Raw genomic sequence first — 24,118 nt, forward strand, 5'->3', positions numbered from 1 at the left:
GATAGTAGAATATAATTAAGACTTACGAGTTTGTGATAATCATAACTATAATATTTGTAAACCTACTAAAGGAGTACTGCAGCATAGATTTAACGGTAAAATAGTAAGCCATAAAATGACATGAAAAAAATGAAAGCTTAATTTTAGATTATCAATTATAAATAGAATAAAATAGTTAAAACAAGAGAGTAGAATATTATCAAGATATACAAGTTTATGTTAACCATCTCAAGCTTAGAGTATATTGTTGCAATCTTTCGTTAGTCTAAAAATATTTACGGAGATTAGAGAAAGGTCAATTAATGAGAATATCATTTAGACGACATGATTTGAAATTAAAAAAAAATTATTTGAAAAAAACTCGAATAATATTTGTGGGACTTCACTGAGTATGTTGTTGTTAAGTTGATGTTAGAGAAATTTTAAGAAATTAGATCTTCGTGCAAAAATTAAAAAAATCATTTTAAGCTTTACTTGAATAGACAATTCTTTCAAAATGCAATGCGATGAGTTGAAAAGCATCTTCTGACTAAGAAAGTTCACGAAAAATAAAAGTTTAATCAAATTAATTTAAGTTAGATTTCAAATGAGAAAGATTTAATTGACTATAAAGTACATGCGTCAAACACATAGAACGAGAGTTAGCAAGTATATGTATGAACTCATGCCCATCATACTTGCAAACATCAACCGATACTCGATTAATTTTTCAGTATACGTTGAATAGTTAAAACATATACTTGCAAAGGATATGTTTTTAAAAAGTTGAATAGTTCCCACCGGTCATCCTATAAGATACCGATAAACATATAAAGAAGGCATTAAAAAAGTAGTCATCATCGATTAAGGGTGCCATGCTAGAAGATTTCTAAAATGGCAAAGATTCATATTTTATTGTTATATGCATCGTGGAGAAATTTTTGGAGAAAACTTATGTGCCTTTGTGTTGGATTGTATTCTATAAAAATTGATATTTTTTTGGAAAATTTGTTTAACCTAAAGAAAGAAAGATCATTTTCGATTTACAAAAGAAAATATTTTCTAAATTCTTGAGTTGACCAACTTCGATTTTGAAACACATATTTGTGATGTTGCTTTAATAAGATGACTTTGTGTTAGATTAAATATGCATTCAACAACACGAAAGTATAATAGAGAACTTTGTAAAAACAATTTCAAAATAAATAAGAAATAAGGAATTCGTTTGAAAGGAAAAGGAAACTTTAAGAGAAAATAATTTTACAATACTTTTCAGTATGTTCATTTTAGGATTACGTTTGCAAACATTAATGTTAGATAATAGAGTAATTTTCTTAATGGCCCTTTGTTTTAGTTTTCTTAGTGTAATTTTATTTTTGTTAAGTTGGAGTAATAATAAATCATTTTTTTCAATTATCACCATCCGATAAGATATAAGGCGCATCGGTATCGGATTAGCAATTATCAGGCGATTTATCGACTAAATAAAATAGACAATAAAAATTACATAAGTAAGCAAGGTACTAAATAATTGATAGACGGTCCAATCACAATCACACTTCGGTAGGCTAATGAAGTTCTCGTTGTTAATGACAGTTTCTTCTTCTTTAATTCTTTTACAAATAAGCAATAAGCAAGCTAAAATACAAATTGGGGATCCTTAACCAATAATAAATTTCAGTTAATATAAAATTGTGGATATAATTTTGCTTCGGTTATCAAGTTAAATGATTTATTTGAGCAGAAAGGTATCAAGAATTATCTAGATCTGCCTAGTCATACCCAAAAAATAAGTTATGATGACGTTGAAGCTCAAGCAACTAAAAAGTTGCTTTATAATGGGTAAAAATATAAATATAATAATTCTTAACGGGTTAATAATTTATCCGATAAGAAAATTGAGTATTCCGTCCCCGAAACCATTAATCTGATAACCCGACACCGATAAGCTAATAAACTAACTGTCACGACCCGAAATTTCCACCTTCAGGTTCGTGATGGCGCCTAACATTTCACTTGCTAGGCAAGCCAACGTTAAAATAATCTTAACTATTTTAAAGCAAATTTAATTAAATAGAAGTCAATTACTGAAATAAAGTGCGGAAGGCCATAAATACCGAATTATCAAAATACATCCCCGAATCTAGTGTCACAAGTGCACGAGCTACTAGAATAATACAAATAAAGGTCTGAATAAAATTCAAGTTGTTTGAAAGATAATACACAACTGGGATAAGATAGAAGAGGACTTTTAGAATTGCGAACGTTGTGCAGTTATACCTCAAGTCTCCGCTGAGTAGCTGAATCCAAGCACGTCTATGGTACGCTACTGGGACCAACTCCAGAATCTGCACAAGAAGTACATAGTGTAGTATGAGTACAACCGACCCCATATACTCCGTAAGTGTCGAGCCTAACCTCGACGAAGTAGTGACGAGGCTATGACAGGACACGCACGTAAACAACTTGTACAAGTATATACAAATACGAAGCAATAATAAAATAATAAATAACACTTTATGAATTTGGGAGGGAACATGCGAAGGGGGTTGATATAATAATTTCAGCAGGAAAATTATCATTTAGCAGCTAAATAATTCCTCAACAATAAAATGAGCAATTGATAATATGAAAATGGCACGACACCACCCTTCGTGCTTTTACTCTCATTTGACACGGCATCACCCTTCGTGTTTTTACACTCTCTGAAAATGGAGCGGCGTCACCCTTCATGCTTTTACACTCACCAATGGTACGGCAACACCCTTCGTGCTTTTACACTTTTCCTTACCGTGATAATGATATTATAGACAATGAAAATGGCACAGCATCACCCTTCGTGCTTTTACACTCTTCCTTACCATGAAAATAATAATATAATTTCGAAAGAGTATTTAAATGCGGGGATATACATTTATCAATCATTTCAATACCAGAATACCGACTTTACCTTCCAAAATATTCAACAATAATTAAATGAATAATAATTTTACGAATGATAATCAAATAATCAATAATAAACTTAACCAGGAATATCTTAATTAAATAGGCAGTTATTCACAATAAACAAATTTCACACGCGTGATTTTACTCAACCACAATACATAAGTACTTATCACGTCACATATATGTTGTACCCGCATATTAAATCACGTAGCAAATAGACAATTAAGTCATACTCCCTCAAGTCAAGGTTAACCACGACACTTACCTCGCTTTGCAACCAAATTCAAGAATCCAATAAACCTTTGCCTCGCGAATTCGTGTCCGAAATCCTCAAATCTAGTCATAAACAATTCAATATACTCAATACAAATCGTAGGAATTAATTCTATATGAATTTACTAATTTTTCGGATTAAAATCCGAAATTCATCTAAAAATTCGACAGTGGGACTCACATCTCAAATCTCGAAAAAACTCACGAAATCTGAACACCCGTTCCGAGATGAGTCCAACCATACAAAAATTACCAAATTCTGATGTCAAATGGACCTTCAAATCTTAATTTTTTGTTTATGAAAAGTTTTGTAAAAATTTCAATTTCTTCCATCTAAATCCGAAATAAATGATGAATATAGACATAGATTTATGAAATATAATCACTTTTGGTTATAGAACACTTACCCAATTCAAAGTCGTGAAAAATTCCTTTGAAATCGCCTAAATCTGAGACTCAAAACTCAAAAATGAGTAAAAATGGCTAACTCCCGATTTTTAAGCATTCTGTCCAGCATTTTCGCACCCGCGGACTATATTTTCGCACCTGCGGCCTCGCATTTGCGGAATAGGGCAGCTTGTCCAGTGGCCGCATCTGCGCCCAGAAATGTCGCACCTGCGACATCGCAGAAGCGCACTAGTGACCGCAGAAGCGGCTCGTCCATCGCGGATGCGGTTGCGCACCTGCGTTCATTTCTCCGCAGAAGCGGAGCTCGGCAGGGCTGTCCAATGTCGCAAAAGCGACTGGAATTCCGCAGGAGCGATCACGCACCTGCGCACAAAATGTCGCAGGTGCGACACACCAGAACCAGCACTGGGCAGCAGGTTCCAATTGCTCTGTGGCTCGTCCGAAACTCATTCGAGCCACTCGGGACCTCGTCTGAATATTCCAACAAGTCCAGAAACATAATACGGAATTACTCGGGATTTCAATTCACGACAAACAACATTAAAATTATAATTCACACCTCGATTCGAACTTTTGATTTTTTTCCAAACTTTTCACTTTGCAAAACTAGTGCCAAAACATATTAAACGAATCCGGAATGACTTCAAATTTGGCACACAAGTCATAAATGACATAACAGAGCTATTTCAATTTCTGGAATCGGATTCTGACCCCGATATCAAAAAGTCAACTCTGTGGTCAAACTTGAAAATCTTTAGCCTTTAAATTTCTAATTTCCGCTAAATGGTCATAACTTGAGCTAGGGACCTCCAAATTAAATTTTGGGCATACGCCCAAGTCCCAAATCACGAGACGGATTTACCGAAACTGTCAAAATACTGATCCGGATCCGTTTACTAAAAATATTTACTAAAGTCAATTTAATTGAGTTTTAAGACTCTATTTCACATTTTTATCAATTTTTCACATAAAAACTTTCCGAAAAATTATACGGACTGCACACGCTAGTCGATGAATTATGAATAGTGCCATTTGAGGTTTCCGAACACATAAATAATTATTAAATTGAAAGATTACCTTTTGGGTCATCACAACCATCTACCATCAAAACATATATTCATGTGGTATCGATGGGAGTTTTATGTAACTAGAAGAAGAAAAAAAGTAAAAAAACCCGTGACTCTCTCTCTCTTTCTCTCTATATATATACTTCCTCCGGGCACTTTTACTTGTCCACTATGGACTTTGCACATCCCTTAAGAAATAATAAATGACATGCATAATTTACCATGATATTCATATTAATTGATGCATATTTTTAATGGACTGAAGAAAATAATTTAAAACGAGTAATTAATAATGTGGGTATAAAAATAAAAATAAAAATTTCTTGATATGCTAAAAGTGATCAGTAAAAATGAAAATCTATTTTAGAATATTGGACAAGTAAAAGTGAACCGAGGGAGTATATATATGGACAAAAAATATGGACTTTAATCCGCTTTAATTGCCAACCAAATTAGTTGTTGCTAATTGAATGCCAATAGTGGAGTACTGGGTTTGGCTGGATATCCATTTATTTGTGTGTCTTTTCGGTACAGCCAAAATTAGTTTATTTAAGAGTTTGAGCCAATTTGAACGGCATATATAGAACATATATTGACCTATAAAAAAACTTATCAAAATAATTTTCTTGAATTTGATTTGTTTGATATAATAATAATAAGTAAAAATTTAGTAGATTGATTTGATGAAAAATGAAAATTGATTTTGAGCTGAATGCTTTGCCAATAATTTATTTGATTTAACCTCCTATTTTGACGTGAGTAATGTAATTCAATTCAATTTAACTCACCTAAAGTAGCTCAACTGTTCAAACTTTACATGCAATCATGTTATTTCAAGATTTTGATATAAGAATAATATAATTTTAGCTAATACTTTTTAATCAAATACTAAATATATTAACCTAATCCCGAACCAAATGGCACAAAATGTCATTATCGGTCGTAGGAAAAGTCAAACCAATAAAAACAGAAGCATATCAATATCATAGAAATGATCGTCCATGTAATCGTTAAACTGCCGCGCCCGCGTTTTGAGATTCTTGCGGAAGTCTTGAAATTCACAATTGGATAATCCAATCCAATCCAATACGATATCCATATATATTTCTACTATCCTACGCCTCTGTGCTTACTGTTCTCACCAATTTTCTTGGACCAATCTAAAGTAGTACTAGTTCTTAACCAATACAATTAAACTTGCGCTCACTGCGCACTTTATTATTAACCACTGCTCGGCGGCCGGCAACGAACTTTCATACTTGCTGATAGCATTTATTTTAAGCTTTGTGAATTCCGACGTCTGCGAGGTGTGAAAATAGATCAATTCTAGAAACTTCCGTAAAGATTTAAGCTTTTGAATTTTGATTTTCTCTTTTTTTATTTTCTAAGTGATGGTTGTGGTGAATTTTTGTTAGATTTAGAAATGGGGAAGAAACAAGTGATGTTGCCGGCGAGTGAAGTTGACTTGACAGCGGTGAAGTACATACCGGAAAAAATTCAAGGTTTAATTTCCATTTGATATTATACTAGTACTAGTATTTGATTGCCTTTTTAAAAAAATTATAATGTGCATTTTTTTTATTCAATTGCAGCTCCTCATTTGACTGGTGTCTGGTTCAAGTTTTTCTTGAAGCTGGTTGAAGCACCGGGTATTGGATCTTTGATTATGAATCACCTCAAGAATGAAAACAAATTTGATGAGGTTTAATTCGTAATTTGTTGTATTTATGTGCAATATTTATATACTTACTATTGTGAGTATGCATGAAATGGTTAATTAAAGACTGAAGAAGATATGTATTCATGATTGACAGAAGTTGAGATACACCGTCATACCGGAGACTCCTATGTTTAAACCCGAATTTCCTCCTCAAGGTTCACTCTTGCTCTAAGATATCCATTCTCTCTCTCTCTCTCTATATATATATATCTATTTATCTATCTGAATTTAGATATTTCTGTTGGAACTTAGAAATGAAATAGAAATACGGTTCTTTTATCCTCCCTCGACATTGGTGGAATTAGACTCCAGTTTTCACATAAATGAGCTGCTTTACAAGTAATAATTAAAAGGACCAAAAAGAATGAGACCTAATTAAAACGGTCAATGTATTTTTTTGTTATTTCCTTTTAGTTGTACAATGTTCTCTTCATTGAAACAAATGCGACATTATGTGAATTTTCCTGTGCTAGTAGGATGTAGCAATTACATGGTGGATTAGTAGGTATGCGCAAGTTGTTCAGGACGCCGGCACGCTGCTGTTATAAAACTGTAAGGCAGTGCAGCAGTAACAAAATAGTGAGATCTTCCATAATCATATTGGTTATTATAAAACTTGTTAAAATTGTGTGATCTTGTTGAACATTTGCATTTCTTTCTTCCTAATCATGGAAGTTGGGGCTACTCTAATTGTAAGGCAGTCATCAGTAACAAAATAGTGAGATCTTCCATAATCATATCGGTGGTGATAAAACTTGTTAAAATTGATGGCATCAACATGGATGCAGAAGATGTATAGATGTGCATACACACACATGCGCGTGTGCGCACACATAGTAAAATAAAAATGTGGGACCTGTCATCAAATGTCCATGGTGACCTAGCCATGATACAGAAGTGCTGTATACTTGGCACTAATTCGGTTTGTATTTCCTGACTTTAGAGCCAGAACTTGCTGTTGTCGGCCTGGAAGAAGACGGAAAGCCTGAAGAGCGGGTTGAGCTAGCCTTAAAACATCTTCCAGAATATGATCCAGCTAGCAATTGGAGTGGCGATTCAACTGCATCATTCCGCTATTGGAAGATTCGTGATTATGCATATGCATACAGATCTAAGTTTACTACTCCATCTATGGCAAGGCACTTCTGTGGTTGATTGGTTTTGTTTCTTTTGTATAGTCTCTAGGATTAAAGAAGTTATTCCCTCTGTTACAGGTTGCAGAGCGCTTCATCTCAGCCATTGAGGAGTTCCATAATAAGAAGCCCCCATCACCACTGTTAATTTCTTTTGACCCAGACGAAGTGAGAAAGCAAGCTGCTGCTTCTACACAAAGATTTGAACAAGGTATTTCGATATTTACATGTTTCTAGTGCTGTATACATAGTCGAACTGTAAGTGAATAATACTCCATAATTTATATACTTGCAATCTATGCTTTGTCAGAATAATACTTTTCTGACTGGCAATTAAGCAGGGAATCCACTGTCAATCTTGGATGGGATTTTCATGGCAATCAAGGATGATATTGATTGCTATCCTCACCCTTCGAAGGGTATGTATTTTAGTTTTCATCTGCTGACCAAGCCCTATTGCCAGATTTAGTTATATACTTGATGCAAACAGGAGCAACGACATGGATGCATGAGGTTCGTGAGGTAAAGAAGGATGCTGTTTCTGTGTCGAGATTACGAAGTTGCGGTGCAATTTTGGTTGGAAAGGCAAACATGCATGAGTTGGGCATGGGTACCACTGGAAATAACGCAAACTATGGGTATGTGTTTCGTAGAAGCTACAAATGACAAAGATAAATTGTTCTCGGTGTTCATTATGTACTCTTTTTTGTAGAAAGTCTTTGTGTACGCGAAATGTTAAATTGCATTTGACCCTTTCTAAGGCAGTCCTCACTCCTCAGACATTTCCTTTCTTTTTTAACTGTAACACCAGCTTCATAGACTTCCTTTGCAGTATATCCTGAGGTGGGAAACTCAAGATCTGTACATTAATTGTTGTTGTGAACATAGTCTTTCTTCTCTACCCTATAACATTCCTAAGTTAAAAATATCTTTGTGACAGGACTACAAGAAACCCACATGATCCTGATAGGTATACAGGAGGGTCTTCCTCAGGCCCTGCAGCTATTGTGGCTTCGGGATTGTGTTCTGCTGCTTTGGGGACGGACGGAGGAGGTTGTACACCTACACCATGTCACACTCAAGAATCCACATATTCAATCTTCATAAAACCAGTATGTTCATTGATGCTTGATTTAATGTGTAAGGACAGGTTCAATTCGAATTCCTTCTTCCCTTTGTGGTGTTGTGGGCTTGAAGTCAACATATGGTCGAACTGACATGGAAGGGTGAGCTCGTCACACAGATGTACATGTGCCTTATGAACTGCATTTCTCCCTAGCAGATCTTCTAACTGTATAGCCATTATTCCTTTTCCTCTTTTTTCAACCATCATTTTCTCTTGCATTTACGTCTGTATCTTCATTTAGGAGCTTGTGGTTCATATATGCACGTGTAGACATTTGTTTACTTCGACCTTCTACATGTAGTGATATAGACCATCTGAATTGGATTGATTATCTCTCCAGATCGTTATATGAGTTAAGAGTTCATGCTTTTTCACAATAACCCTATTCTAGTACCTTGAAAGATGGTATTATGATCATCCGATCAAATGATGGTATTATGATCATATGTTATGCTGCTTTCGTCTTGCTACATTAATATCAATTCAAATCTTTATAACTCCAGTAAGGATACTTTTTGAGAAGCATTCTTTTGATGTAGCATCTCATAGGTTGCTTGCCTATGTAAAAGAGTGGAATATGAAACTTTATTTATCAAGAATGGAATATGAAGCTTTAGTTATCAGGGTAAAGAATTGAATATGAAACTTTATATATCCGCATACTTTTTAATAGTCTAAACATGCAAAGAAAATATGGATATGGAGCTAGAAATTACTGCTGGCTGATCGCAAGAATTCCTGCTGGGGTGCTTAGTTTTTAAAGGACTCAACTGAACTCAGTGAAGTTCCATAAGTTGTGACTGATTTTGGTGCTTATAGGGCTTAATGCACAATTTGAGTTCGGAAAAAAGCCTCCAAACATTTCAGACAAGGAATCAACACTCCAAACGATTAACAATGACACAACAAATCCATAGTGATTTTTCATAACTTGGAATCTCCACTAATAACTCCTTGTATCATAAAAAACAGAAGAAAGAAAGAAAGAAAGAAAGAAAGAAAGAAAGTATCCACTTGCAGCTGACTCTGGTGAACTGATTAGTGATTTCCACTTATGCACCGCCTTTAGTAAATTTAATAAAATCAAACCTGTTATCTCTTGTACCTTCTTATTATAAGTCAGTTTTGGGTGCTTAGACATTCCTTCATGTCTTTATGGCGTTCTTAGTGGTTTCTTTTACATGTAAAGGGAGAAAAGTGTCTTTCCAAAATGGGGCAGATTCACCATAATACTCTTTTATTTATCCAGGTCACTGTGTGGCGCTGGAACAGTGGAAATTATCGGACCAATCGCTGCAACAGTTGAGGACACCATACTTGTGTAAGCTGTCATAAGTTTGAATAATGGAAATATGCTTAATCTTAAACTGTAGTTTTCTGCTTATTATTTGGACTACCAAATAAATGAAATTTATGTTGAAATTAGCTGGCCTACAAATCTGCTTGCCCCATCTACTAAGTGTGATGGTACAGGACAAACTAAGTGAATCTTTTTATTGAGGCAAGGAAATGAGAAAGATAGAGCTTTAAGGAGTATGTAAGTTGAAAATTCAAACTACAGATGGGGTAATGCTACACAGCTTTAAGAGTCTCTCCAACTAAAGCAATTTACTGTCAACAAACTACTACAATTTCATCCTAGACATCTTGATTTGTGCAATGCGCAAGACCCACACTGAGGAAATGGGAAAGAAAAGAAAACAGTTATATGGTTTGATAAGGTAAAACCCACTCCCCAATCCCCTGCTCAGAAGTCAACAGTGGCCCTTTTTCACTTCATTTCCTTGATGACTCGAACTCCCAATCCCAATGCCGTGGTTGGTTCTCTTGCCACTGGAGCAACCTCACTTGTCAGGCGAAAAAGAAGACGCACTTTACACTACCATTAGGATGTAAATGACTCCTTTAAGTGTATTTCAAAAACACAGCTGAATTATCAAAAGAAAATAGGAAAAACTAACTCCTTTTCCTATAGATTCAAAGAAAGTAGGAATATTTAGATATTTTAGTCTGATGTTGTGTTTTGTCAAGTATGCCAGTGAACTTGTCAAGTTGAGTCTTCCTGGACTTGTTAATGTAGGTTTCATGTTCCACAGGACAAGTTCTTGATTTACTAGCTTTATTGATCTCACTTTTGTTTTAAATAAAATTAGAATCGAAGATTCTAGGAAATTGCAGTGATTTGAGCTTATCCATTACTTATCAGGTATGCAGCAATTTTGGGATCCTCTCCTGCTAATAGAATCTCTTTGAGACCGGTAATCAGTGAATTGTTAAAGAATGCTTAATTATCTTCTTTATTCTTAAACTCTGTATTTTGCTTGGCCATTATGCTTTCCTCTTTTTCTTTATTATATTACTTCTTAAAGTACCCTTCCAGTAGACAGGATAACCTGAAACATCACATACAGGCTTAGAACATCTATTGAACACGCCAGGTTGCATTAATAAAGCTTTAAGAAGATGGATTCGACAATCCTCTTTCACTGGGAAAAAAAGGCAGTTCTGGAATGCTATTTCCTTTGTGCATTTTCTGGAATATTTGGTTCGAGAGGAAGGATAGTATATCAGCTGTAAAATGTAGATGTTTGATAAGTCTTTATCTATGGAGTAGGAGGAATACTGTAACTGACATAGAGACTCTGTTAGACATATTGTATTCCTTTGACATATAGAAGGAAGGCATCTTTCTTCCTTCTCTGATGTACTTTTTTGTGTACCTCCTTGGTATTTTTCAATAAAACCTTTACCTTTTCATTGAAAACATCTAGGAGCTGTGTTCTTAGTTTATATCTCGGAAGAAGATTTTAGATTCATTAAGATATCACATTTATCTAATTGAGTTTGGACATCATTGTGGATCAGAGGTTCTGTTTCTTTAATTTAACCATCTTTCTCTATTTCTTTCAGACCCTCCCTTGTGTACCTGATTTCTCTTCACAAGAGAGCTCGCAATCTTTGGAATCACCGCGCCTTGGAAAATATACAGAGGTGAGTATACTTTTGTTTACTGAATTTATTTTTGGTTATATCTTTGATAAACTCATAGCAACCTCCTCTTGCAGTGGTTTAATGATGTATTCTCAGTTGATATTTCTGACAAGTGTGAGAATGTTCTTAGTCGACTATCTGAAAACCATGGATGCAAAGTAAGCCTACTTCTATTATTACATTCTTCATAGCTTTATCTTGGACTTTGGCACGTATATTTGCTAGCTTTTGGTTTAGGATTGGCGGAATTATTAGCATCAGTATTGTAAGTAACTATCATTTCTACATGTTTGTAAAATATTTCTAATCTTTTTCTTTATCTCATGGTTGAAGACGGTAGAGATTGTAATACCAGAGTTGCATGAGATGCGGACAGCTCATCTTGTTTCTATCGGGTCTGAATGTTTATGCAGTATGAATCCAGACTGTGAAGATGGGTACACACTCTAGCTTTTGATATTTTATACATCACATTGCTTCTTACTAGATCTCGATATCTTATTTGTTTCCTGATATTATCTTATAATTCTGTTTTCTTCCCTTTGTCTCCAGAAAAGGACCAAGATTGACATATGATACTCGCACCAATCTGGCACTTTTCCGTTCATTTACAGCAGCAGATTATGTTGCTGCTCAGCGACTTAGGTGAGATATATTGGTTTTCAAGCTACCTAACGTAAATCAATATAAATTTATAGCCTGTGTGGCCAAGCTTCTTCAAGGCCAAAAGCAGTTTTTTTTTTTCCAAAAATGTACTTTTTTTTTAATCCAAAGTTGAGGTGTTTGGCCAAGGTTCTAGGAAGAAAAAAAATTGCTTTTGAGTAGAAACAGAAACAATTTTTGAGAAGCAGAAAAAAGTAGTTTCTCCCTAACAACATTTTTTTGCTGCTTAGAATCAGTTTCTAAAAGCTTGGCCAAACACTAATTGCTGCTCAAAAGTGCTTTTCAAATTGATTAGCCAAACACAAATTCCTTTTTACCAAAAGTACTTTTTTGAAAAGCACTTTTCAAAATACGCTGATTTTAGAAACTTGGCCAAACAGGCTATTAGTCATGAATTTATTTTAGAATCGAACTGTGTTATGGTCTAGAATACTGTGGCATCTGAAATTACCGAAAATGTCAATACTTTTGCTTACGGTTGGATTTTGCACTTTGTTATTTGCCAAAACTTTTTAAGTTGATAACTTTGGAAACCTAAACAAGGATGTCGTTCAAAGAAGTCAGATACACTCCAAAACAAGCATGGCTTGGGAAGACATATGATGGAGTATTTAATATCTTGAAAGTAAATGTTTCATACAATCAGCATGGTGGGATGATGAATAGGAGAAATTGTTGACTGCTTAGGCCAAATATCTTCTAAGTTCTATACTGTTCACTGGTTATGTCTGTCTTCCTAACATACTGTTCACTAGTTATGTCTGCTCTTTTATGCTTTGCTTGCGCATATACTCTGTACTACTAATCCTTTCAATTAATATCATATGCATTTCTATTTTCTAACAGATGTAAGAAGAATGCAATCTTTGAGAAGTACAGATAATATGATTAAGACATAACTCTTCTCTGGGTTGTTGCAGGCGGAGGATAATGTATTTCCATATGGAGATTTTCAAGAAGGTGGATGTCATTGTGACACCTACAACCGGGTAGGTCAAGAGAAGCCTCCAAAATTTGCAGAATTATCTTTCATATCTTTCACCAAGGCTAATAGTATTCCAGTAAATAATGTATTTTCCCACCTTTTCATGTGCACGCATTTAATCACTCATCCCTAGCTTTTCAAACTATTTCCCTATTTGTTTTGTCATGCTCGTTTTTCGTTTTTCCCACTTCTTTTGATTGGTGGGACTTCTGTGCCTGAGATAATATTCTTAGCAATGAAGCGGTCACGTGACTGACTTGTTCACATAGATACCTAAAACATTAAATGGCAAGTCAAGGATGTGTAGGAAGGAGATTGGTTCATTGATTCATGTCAATTTTGATATATGACATCCTGAGATTGTGTGCATAGGCAGTTCATGGTTCTGTATATTCCTAAAACCATCTGTGAAACTTCTTTTTCAGCATGACAGCGCCCAGAATTCCACCAAGTGCTCTTAATGTTGGGGAGACTGATTTGCAAGTTTCAGGTTTTTTCCTACACTCGATCTGTTTCAAGATATTATCAACTATAGAGCTAGTAGAAATTTTCCTGCTGTTTTATCTACTATTTTCTTGGACAGCTTACTGTTTTGCAGTTTCAGGTTAGATTCGTATTTATGTATTCTTTTTTCAGGAAATCTTATGCGGTTTATTATAACAGCAAATCTTCTCGGACTTCCTGCAGTTTCTGTTCCTGTAAGTTATTTCTCCTCTATCCAGGGTGGTTAGTTGACCAATGGTCATTCAGGGATGGTACTCTCTTGAACCTCATGGATTGTTTCATTGGTTTACGGGAGGGGTTTGCGTGAAAATAGAAAAAAATGGTTCAAATTTGGCTTTATTCTCTCCACTTATCCCCAAAAAATGCTTTATCCTCCAGAAGCATATCAATCCATAATGTAGGATTTGTTTATCCCGTTCAGAATGAGGTGGGCCTAGTTTCACCTATTATAACAATGATGATAATCACCATCTCATAACCTGAGTTGCATGCTCAGGTTGGTTACGACAAGCAAGGGCTTCCCATAGGTATCCAACTCATTGGCCGACCCTGGTGTGAAGCTTCCATTTTGCGCTTGGCTGCTGCCATTGAGGTAATTGAGTGCGATCGTGATCATTCAAAGCTTGAAACAGTGATTCCTATGCAGAAATGACTTCAGTACCAACGTATTTTACTTCCTCTTTTTCAGGAAACTTGTGCTGAGCCCAAGAAGAAACCAGTGCAATTTTATGACATTTTGAAAGGGAACTAGAAATCAAGCTTATGGCCTTGGAAGCTCAGGATAATGGTAACACGAGTCATGAAGACGTGGATTTATTTATCAGGCTTTTGGTGATTTACAGAAACTTCTGTCTTTTTCCAAATGATGTTGAAACTGACTATACCGAGTTTGAGGTACCACTACCACATAATGAAATAATGATGATATTTCTCCAGCAGAAGTAACGGCCACCTCCCCCTTGTATTTCGTAGTGTTCCTCTTCAGCAAGTTTTGGCTAGTATCCTCAATAGAGCCATTGGAAAAGCAAACAGAACCCAAATACCGGTGAATGTCCATATGGTTCCATGAAGACTGTTAAGCTGATACGTATTCTCTGCTACGCTGAGTACTTAAATAGAAACCAATATTTGCGACTTTCTTCCTCTGCAACTTTCTCATCTGCAGCCTCATCCAATACATTAGCCCCAGAAGGCATGCAGTGAAATGTGTGCAAATCAAACAAAGAGTTTCAAAGCTGTAACTTACAAGCATAAGCAAAAATCATTTGGAAAAATGTACAGTATAACTGGGGCAAACTTGCTGATATGGTTTTTAGTAGTCCCCATTGCCTTAAATTCCAGATTGATCCTGTGTTTTGGACTTTTGGTAGGGCTTAAAAGAGGCAGAGAAAGAAATATTTAAGAGTATTCTCTTTTATAGATAAACAGTTGCATATCTCTTGTCTGCTTGATGATTATGGTGAGTTAAAAAGAAAGACCATGGGCAGCTTGCAACCCAGATAAAAACACAATGGTTTTTGCAAACTAACAACAAATAGCTAATCATTAATGCGAAATAGCAAGGTATCTGGACACAACTACTTGGAAGCAGTTTAAAATTAACAACAATAAGACAATGTTTTTATTAACTCTTTAACATGACTAGAGGTAATTTGACTTTTGAGTATTGACAACTAGTGATATTGACCAATCTAACCTATAAAACATGAATTTCATAATCGGAAAGTATATTTCTAGGATCATACTCCTATAAAACAGGTACCCCCTTGTCTTGTATAATGATATTTGACTATCCATGAATTTTAAGAAATAAAGATACACTTTTGAAACTAATAATCTAAAATAAGTTATAAATATTTTTATAGATTAATTTAGTGAGGGTAAAATGAATAATTATAAAAATGTTTTTTTTTTGGACATACTGAAAAGGAAATATCTTCTTTTATTTTTTCTGAAACTAAAATATCATTACATAAATTAGGAGGGAATTGGGAGGGAAGAAGTAGTTAGACTACAGTTTTATTTTTATTTTATTTTTACTTGTAAGAGTTTTTGACTAATATTATCCCTTATGTTTGAGGGTAGGTCTATTTTGGTCCCTCAAATATAACCCTGAGCATATTTAGTCCCTTAAGTATGCTAAAGTGGAGCACATTTAGTCTTACTGACATAATATGTTCAAAAACTAACGGTGTTACCCAACTCTGATTCATGAATCAAATCTTCTGCTCTGAAGCAAAACGTTTCTTCTCCTTTTATTGGATAACGCAAATTATCACTTTAATTCCTCATTTTTAGATAATGTTCTAAAATTTTGACCTTGAAAATATCCCCTTATGTGCCAATTTTCAATGAGAAAATGGCACTGTATAGCCGCTGTAAAAATAATAGCCGAAAAAATGTATAAAATTTGTATATTTTTTTTGTATATATATACATTTAAAAATTTCAGTTGATTTTTCCAAAAAGAAAAGTTAAAATTTGAAAAAATTAGAGCTGTCGGGATCACTTCCAGGCATATTATTGAAGCAAACGAATAACCAGATTGTATTATCACTTTTAGCCAGTGCCAGAAACTATTTACATCTTGTAGCGGAAAAAGTCTATAAAATTTGTGTAATAAAAAATATATAAATTTTATATATTTTTTCGGCTATTATTTTTACAGTGGCTATACAGTGTCATTTTTTCATTAAAAACTGACACATAAGGGGCTATTTTCAAGGTCAAAATTTTAGAATATATTATCTAAAAATAAGGAATTAAAGTGATAATTTGCGTTATCCAATAAAATGAGAGGAAATTTTTTGTTTCAGATCAGAAGATTTGCTTCATGAATCAGAGTTTGATAACACCGTTAATTTTTAAATACATTGTGTTAGTAAGACTAAAGATGCTCCATTTTAGCATACTCAATGACTAAATATGCTCGGGGCTATATTTTAGGTACCCAATAACAAAAACTCAATAATATAGTATCGATTAACTCCTCATATTTTGAAATGGTTCATCTATGTCCCGTTTGATTCATGTTTGAAGGAGATCAGAAATGGCCTCCAAGTTTACCCCAAAGCTTTTCTCATGGCTTATTCTACCAACATTGTTACTCATTTCTCTCTACTCTTTATCTCTTCCTCTTTACACTCCCACTCCAAAACCCAAAATTCCCATCTCATCCTCTTGTAATCTCTTCAAAGGCAAGTGGATCAGCGACCCGAATCGCAAACCCATTTACGATGAGTCCTGCCCGTTTCACAGGAACGCCTGGAACTGCCTCAGAAACCAAAGGGAAAACATGGGTCGGATCAATTCATGGAAATGGGTACCCGACAAGTGTGATTTGGCTCGGATCGATCCGGTTGAGTTCTTGAGTTTAATGAGGAACAAGAATATTGGGTTTGTTGGGGATTCGGTGAATGAGAATTTCTTGGTTTCGTTTTTGTGTATACTAAGAGTAGCTGATTCTGGTGCAAAGAAATGGAAGAGAAAGGGGGCTTGGAGAGGAGCTTATTTTCCGAAGTTTAATGTTACTGTGGCTTATCATCGTGCTGTTTTGCTCGCGAAATATGAGTGAGTACATTGCTTTTTTCTTTTACCTTGTTTTGATTTTGCACTATATTGCTTGGCCTGTTGTTGTATACTGTGTTGTTTCGTAGCAAGTGAAAAAAGATAAGGCTTTTATTCCATTGTCTTGTCAATTAACAATTTGTCACTCCCTTTCTCCCAATTTATGTGACACTCCTTTTTTTCAGTCTGTTCCAATTTAGTAGCAAGTGCAAAGATTAACCTTACTTGCTCATTACTGATTGAATAAGGTGGCAGCCAAAACAACTTGATGACTCCAACCAAGATGGATTGAAGGGAAGATATCGAGTAGATGTCGATATTCCAGCAGATGATTGGGCTCATATTGGTTCCTTTTATGATGTTTTAGTCTTCAACACTGGTCATTGGTAATTTCATGTGCCTTCTTGCTGTTTTAGCACATAAGCTGATATGTCTATCACTTCTTCCATCCAAAATGAACGACCACTTTTCTTTCTCTGTTATTTTTAAAAAATTGTCATTTTTGTTTGAAGTTCTCTTACATAAGATGTAAGGAAATTGAATAAAGCATCTGGATGACAGACGGTTGTTGGGCGAAAACATTAACATCAACTACCTACCCATTGCGAACACCTCACCCGCTATGGATGGAATCTTCAGCCACCTTTGGAGCTAACCATCTACCTGCACCACTGTTTTTTTTAGAATGGTAACATTCTACCTGTACCTCTATTGAAACTCGAAAAGTACTAAAACTTAATTCAAACACATAAAGGTCTGAGCTCGTATCTATCTTCTACGGCATCGTTAATCCTAGAAAAAGAAATTATAGATTAATGTGTTACCAGAAAACAAAAATCTTCCATATTAAGTGAATAATGTACATGTTTTTTAAGTGGAAGGTGTTATCTTGCTTCTTTTGGGTGTGAGTGTACCAGAGGAAATTGAAGTGCCGATGGAGGATGAGCTAGGTAGATCAGCTGGTAATTTGTGTTGTGCAGCAACTTTGCATTGTTAATGATTCCAATTGTGTTTGTTCAATATTCAAAGCAAGTTCTATATTCACTGCGCGGGCTACTCTTGAGAATAAGCCGACTAAAAGACTTCAATATGAGTTTTTCTCTGTCTCTAGACACGTATTGGTCCACATCTAGTTTCGGAATAATGATGGATCAATTTTTGGGTTCTTTACTTTTTCTTGTTGTTGTGTGTGTGTGTGTGTGTTTGGGGGGGGGGGGGGGGGCATCATTGAATGAACTTGTAGCCCGTCAAGTCTAGTTTCCGACGGTCCAAGCCGTTCATCATTTGGACATTCCTACGAAAAGTTATGGACGTTTGGTTTCTGTATTCCTGGCATGACATTTCAAATTGTTTTACCGAATCTAGTTATTAAGAACATATTATCTGACTTCTTCGTTTTTAATGTTCATTGATATCTTCCAGGTGGGGCTTTGACAAATTCCCTAAAGAGACGCCTCTTGTTTTTTATAAGGCAGGGCAACCGATTCAACCTCCCTTAGAGATGTTTGATGGGCTTAAGATTGTTCTCGAGAATATGATTGCCTACATAGAAAAAGAATTACCAGAGAAAACACGTAAATTTTGGCGCTTGCAATCGCCAAGACACTTTCACGGGGGTGATTGGAATCAAAATGGTAGTTGCACATTGGACGAACCCCTTGATGAACTTCAGGTATGCAAGTGTAGCACATTCTGGTTAATTTGAGATTTCCACTTTTCAAGGTTGTCAATTCGTTTAGTTACCAGTAGAAATGTCCCTTGTGTATGAGAGTGCAGACATTATACATTTACTTCAGTTTTCAATTTACATTTGGCAGCACTATTTCTTGGCTCATAATGTTAAGAATCAGGCCTAGGGGCATTTGATCCCTAAAATTCTTTCTAGAACCACTAAGTTTAAAAAAGTTTAGGTACTAGTGTGCTTTGAAATTATCACTTGAAAAATGCAAATTATCATCCCAAAAAAGAATCACTTCAAAATGCATAGCTTAGCCCCTAACTTAATGCAAGGAAAGTTGATAGATGTGGTTAATTTTGATAAAGAGTTGGCATTTAGTGAGGATTTGCTACCTGATCTCTTATAGCTCATTTAGAAAGCTTATTTTCGCTGACAATTCATACAGAATTTTGAAACTTAATCTGTTTGATATCTGACTCCCTTCAATTAAGTGCTTTTCGTTCTATATTTACTGTTTCTGCGGCAATTAGGTTTCCTATATACTTTTGCTGACAAATTGTAGCGACTTATTATGCGCTAGAAAATTAATAATAGTAAGTAGTGACAGGTTTTTTTCTGAAGAAAATTTTACTGATACCTGAACAGCTTGACCTGTGGTTTGATCCCAGATATGATGGGGTTAACAAAGAAGCAAGGCGACTAAATCATCTCATCGAAGAGGTTCTACAAGGCTCAAATATCAGAATCCTCGATCTGACTCACTTGAGCGAGTTCAGGGCAGATGCCCATCCTGCAATTTGGTTGGGGAAAAAGGACGCTGTGGCTGTCTGGGGTCAGGACTGTATGCACTGGTGCCTTCCTGGTGTTCCAGATACATGGGTTGATATTCTGGCCCAGCTCATCAATCATTATATTTTGGAGACAGGGTAATCATTGATTCGTTGTGGATGGTTGCAAAGGTTTCTTGAATTATTTGCAGCTGAGCTCATAATAGATCAAAGAATCCGGGCTCATATTTTTGACACCTATTACAAACTTGCTGATCTGAAGGAGGTGGTAGAACCAGTTCACTAATTTCTGTTCATTTATATTCTTTCTAGCACCTTTGATGCTGTATAGCCTTGTTCATGTTCTTTGGTTTGCGATGGTTTTCTTGCGAGGAAAAATGGAGGCAGCAGATGATTGATTGTAAACAAAAAGGCCTAGAGTTCATACTCTATGAATTATTATTTGTCCTTTCACATTATACCTCAGGAGGATTTGTTCCCCATTTTGAAACTTTGTAGAACATGTATCATCATTTTTATAAATAGTTTTCTTCTTTGTTTCCATTCAGGTGTACTCTCTTCTTTTTCAGTCTTTGTGTTTTGGGGTGGAGGATGTAAATGAACTCATGGAACAAAAAATGATAAACTCGCAAATGCAGTGAAAGGGGCTAGAGATGTGTTAAGAGTGAGTTATAAAAAGCTTCTGTTCAAGTAACACGTTTTATGCTAATCAAAGAAATATCCTTAATCCTTTTTTCCCCAAGCAGGAACTATTCTTTTCCTGGAAATGGTTTTAATTTCTGGCCAATTCCCAATTAGTGTTCATCTTCATTAAAAATATTTAACTACATTTTTTATCATATAAAATGTTGTGCGAATTATCTCTTTTCCTTTTTTGCAATAAAATTGGTTTGCTATTATAAGTACTCCATAATGCACACATGTTTCCTCAAGAAATAAATCTGTAATACCTGTCCCTTCTAGTATTCTACGGTACACTTGCCTTAACAATAGGGGTTGGTCAAATGGTTTGCGTCCTTCACCTACAACCTCAGAATTATCAAAGGAGCAATAACTCCGACAAAATGAGATCAAAGTAAAACCAAAGGAGATGAGAATAAAAAAAATAAAAAAAGATCCACTCACCTTTTTAAATCTATTTCAAAACTATTAAAACCTTTATTTGGAAGCTCTTTAATATTGATATTTTCATTTTGTTCTATAATATTTAAGCAGTGATGGATAGAGTTGTCCATACTTGTTCTGGTTGGAGGTAACATGTACATATCTCGTATCCCATAGAATAATCGAGATTAATGCAAACGGCCAGAGACCACATCATAAAAGTTGTGCTATAGGCTAATATAATACTCCATTTGTTTCAATTTACGTGTCATACTTTCTTTTTTTATGAACAATTCAATTTTAAACTTCTTGTTTGACCTTTAATAAAATAATTTAAAGTCAAACAAATATTTATGATTTGTTCTAGATCACAAATTCAAAAGATTTTTTCCCTGAAATTTCGTGTTAAATTAAACGGAAAAGGGTCAACAATGCCCCTAACGTATTGAAAATGGTTCAAAAATACCCTCTGTTAACCTTTTGGTCCGCAAATGCCCCTAACGTTTGTTTTTGGGCTCAAACTTACCACTATATCTAACAAAACTAACCTGGTCAATTTTTTGACTTTAATTTCGCCATGTGGCATTTTCTTAACCCACCACGTGTATTATTTTTATTAAATAAAACCCACATGTATCTTTTAAAATATCCAACGACACTGACCCGCTCCTATATATTTGGACGGTCGGCTAAAAATAATTATATTCGCTAGTTAAATATAAAAAAAATATACATTAATTATATATAAAAATATATATTATTATACATTAATATTTTAATATATATTTACATGATATTATTTTTAGGAAAAATTATACAGTGTAGTTTTTTCTATTAATTATGATCTATAACTCGAATTTATTAAGCAAATCTGACAATGGAACGGTAGTTTTTGTTAATATTTTAGCTCTATCGTTATATATTAAAACACTATTAGTTCCCATTGAAAAGATCATGTGAAGTCCATTAATATGCTAAGCAGTTGGATATGTATATAATTAAAGGTTTTAAAGAATACCTTTCCATCTATTTCTTTGCTTCTCCTTTAGAATCATATAAATAGAATATTATCATTTTTATGTTTGTAAATTAAAATTTATATTTGTTAAACTTGTTAAGATTTACAAAATTTGAAGGGAAAACTATACCGTATAATTTCTCCTAAAAATAATATCATGTAAAATATATATTAAAATATTAATGTATAATATACATATTTTTATATATAATCAATGTATATTTTTTATATATTTAACTAGCGAATATAATTATTTTTAACCGACCGTCTAAATATATAAGAGCGAGTCAGGGTCGTTGGGTATTTTAAAAGATACATGTGGGTTTTATTTAATACAAATAATATACCTAGCGGGTTAAAAAAAATGCCATATGACGAAGTTAAAGTCAAAAAATTGACCAGGTTAGTTATGTTAGATATAGGGGTAAGTTTGAGCCAAAAAACAAATGTTATGAGTATTTGCAGACTAAAAAGTTAACGGAGTATATTTTTGAGTCATTTTCAATACGTCAGAAGTATTGTTGGTCGTTTTCCGTAAATTAAATATGGCCACATAAATTGTGACTTACGAAGTACATTCAAGACTAGGTGCACATAGTAGAGAGCCCCAACAATAAACTCATAAAGAAACCCTTTAAATTCCAATACAAAAACTTAAACCTAAATCCCTCTTTCCATGGCTTTAAGAATTCATCTTCTTTATCCAAACTATTTCCCTTCACAATCCACAAAGACCCAAATCAATTGTGTTCCCTCCATATATCCCCTCAAAAATCCACACAAATTTCCGAAAATCTCATGTACCAACAACAACGACATGAGCGATTTAGAGCTGGCCTTAGATTTTGCAACAGAGGTTGATAAAATAAACACCCAGATGTTACAGAAACAGGAGGCACTGAAGAAAAGCAGAGACCTATTGTTTTCGGAATTTTGCAACTACACGGGCTTGAAATCGGAGGAAATGAAGAAGAAATGGAAGAGATTAAGTGAAGAGGAGAAATGGGTTTTGGTTAAAGGTTTTGTGTTAGAATGGGCTGCTCATTTTCATCCCTTGTCTGCTAGGTCTGTTAAAGATTTGGTTGATGAATACTTGGTCGAAAATACTCCTGAGTCCACTTCTGCTTTTTTCCCTGGTCTCAAAAAATTGATTGGATTTTCACAGGATGATAATTAATAGTAGAACCAATTTCAGTTTCTGTTGTTGATTTTAGCTAATTTTTGTTGTAGTTTGAAGATTCGATACAAAGTACCAACACCCATATCGAACTGTTCAGGCAAAAAGAATAAATAACTAAATAAGTAAATAGCCATTAATCTACTTTTAAGTTTGTTCTTTTCAACGGTATGAAGAAATTGAATGAAATACGACTGCGACTGTGAGCTGATCCAAAGATTTATATAATTTGAATTGATACAAAAGATAAATATAATCCAAAGGCGGATTCATGATATAAACTTTATGAGTTTAGCTTCGTGATTTTATCACAACTCTGAGATTTATATGGTGACTCTTTGATTTATATGGGGAACTTTTGTAATAAATATACAGGATTTGAGTGAAAGATGAACTCTAAGGTTTCACACTAGACTAGATTCCCACAGTTCAGTTCTCAATTAATTTGGAATTGAAGTTGATTGAACTTTTTTCTTAATTAATCTAGATCAAACCTTACGAAGAGACTTATCATCCATCAATTATCAACATTAATAACTTCTAAAAAACGTAATATCTCTACTAATTAAACTAGGGGTGGATGTTCGGGCAGTTCGGATTGAATATGAAATTGCGGTTTGGATTTTTGGTTTTCGGATTGAAAAAATTATATTCCAAATCCAATCCAAATAATTTCGGATTGGATCGGATTATTTAAGTTCGGTTTCGGATTAATCGAATTGGATTTTTTGGATTTTCGGTTCTGACTTTAAAGCCTATAAGTTGAGCATATAGAAAACACTCGACATAAAAATAATCATTTAAATGAAGTAGAAAGATGGTAATCAAAAGATGCTTTAGTTTTTGATATCTTCTCGACTGTATATAATGCCTCTTCAAGAAAAAGGTCTCGGATATGCAATACATCACATTGATTTAAATTATACTATTATAAATTAAAAGATTAACTGGGAAAGGTGACCTCAAAATTCAATCTTTAGTCAATTTCGGA

At 34.5% G+C, this 24,118-nt stretch overlaps 3 protein-coding genes across 5 annotated transcripts; all 3 read left to right on the plus strand.

The window, feature by feature from the left end:
- The first annotated feature begins 5,651 nt into the window (after positions 1-5,651).
- LOC104105315 (fatty acid amide hydrolase) lies at positions 5,652-15,228 on the plus strand. Of its 2 annotated transcripts, none has more exons than XM_070183963.1 (21): positions 5,652-5,980; positions 6,095-6,175; positions 6,266-6,375; positions 6,488-6,548; positions 7,337-7,527; positions 7,608-7,737; positions 7,868-7,945; positions 8,017-8,164; positions 8,467-8,579; positions 8,677-8,752; positions 9,902-9,973; positions 10,859-10,910; positions 11,563-11,643; positions 11,718-11,801; positions 11,977-12,080; positions 12,196-12,288; positions 13,227-13,295; positions 13,717-13,781; positions 13,928-13,989; positions 14,292-14,387; positions 14,484-15,228. In XM_070183963.1, exons 2-21 carry the CDS (start codon positions 6,097-6,099, stop codon positions 14,544-14,546), a joined length of 1,827 nt encoding a protein of 608 aa, XP_070040064.1. In that variant the 5' UTR covers positions 5,652-5,980; positions 6,095-6,096; the 3' UTR covers positions 14,547-15,228. The 2 variants fall into 2 exon arrangements, with proteins under 2 accessions (XP_070040064.1, XP_009611871.1); XM_009613576.4 differs by having other exon boundaries at positions 5,653-5,980; positions 6,089-6,175.
- A 1,542-nt stretch (positions 15,229-16,770) lies between these two features.
- On the plus strand, positions 16,771-20,371 carry LOC104105314 (protein trichome birefringence-like 12). Of its 2 annotated transcripts, none has more exons than XM_070183974.1 (4): positions 16,771-17,365; positions 17,611-17,748; positions 18,785-19,034; positions 19,709-20,371. In XM_070183974.1, the coding sequence occupies exons 1-4, from the start codon at positions 16,845-16,847 to the stop codon at positions 19,712-19,714; spliced, it is 915 nt and encodes a 304-aa protein (XP_070040075.1). In that variant the 5' UTR covers positions 16,771-16,844; the 3' UTR covers positions 19,715-20,371. The 2 variants fall into 2 exon arrangements, with proteins under 2 accessions (XP_070040075.1, XP_009611870.1); XM_009613575.4 differs by having other exon boundaries at positions 16,774-17,365; positions 19,686-20,371.
- Positions 20,372-22,534: 2,163 nt separating this feature from the next.
- On the plus strand, positions 22,535-23,149 carry LOC104105313 (uncharacterized). Its single transcript, XM_009613574.4, has one exon. It carries the CDS (start codon positions 22,627-22,629, stop codon positions 23,125-23,127), a length of 501 nt encoding a protein of 166 aa, XP_009611869.1. The 5' UTR covers positions 22,535-22,626; the 3' UTR covers positions 23,128-23,149.
- Positions 23,150-24,118: the final 969 nt, after the last annotated feature.

Source organism: Nicotiana tomentosiformis, chromosome 1 (genome assembly GCF_000390325.3).
Source record: "Nicotiana tomentosiformis chromosome 1, ASM39032v3, whole genome shotgun sequence".
Lineage (NCBI taxonomy): Eukaryota > Viridiplantae > Streptophyta > Magnoliopsida > Solanales > Solanaceae > Nicotiana > Nicotiana tomentosiformis.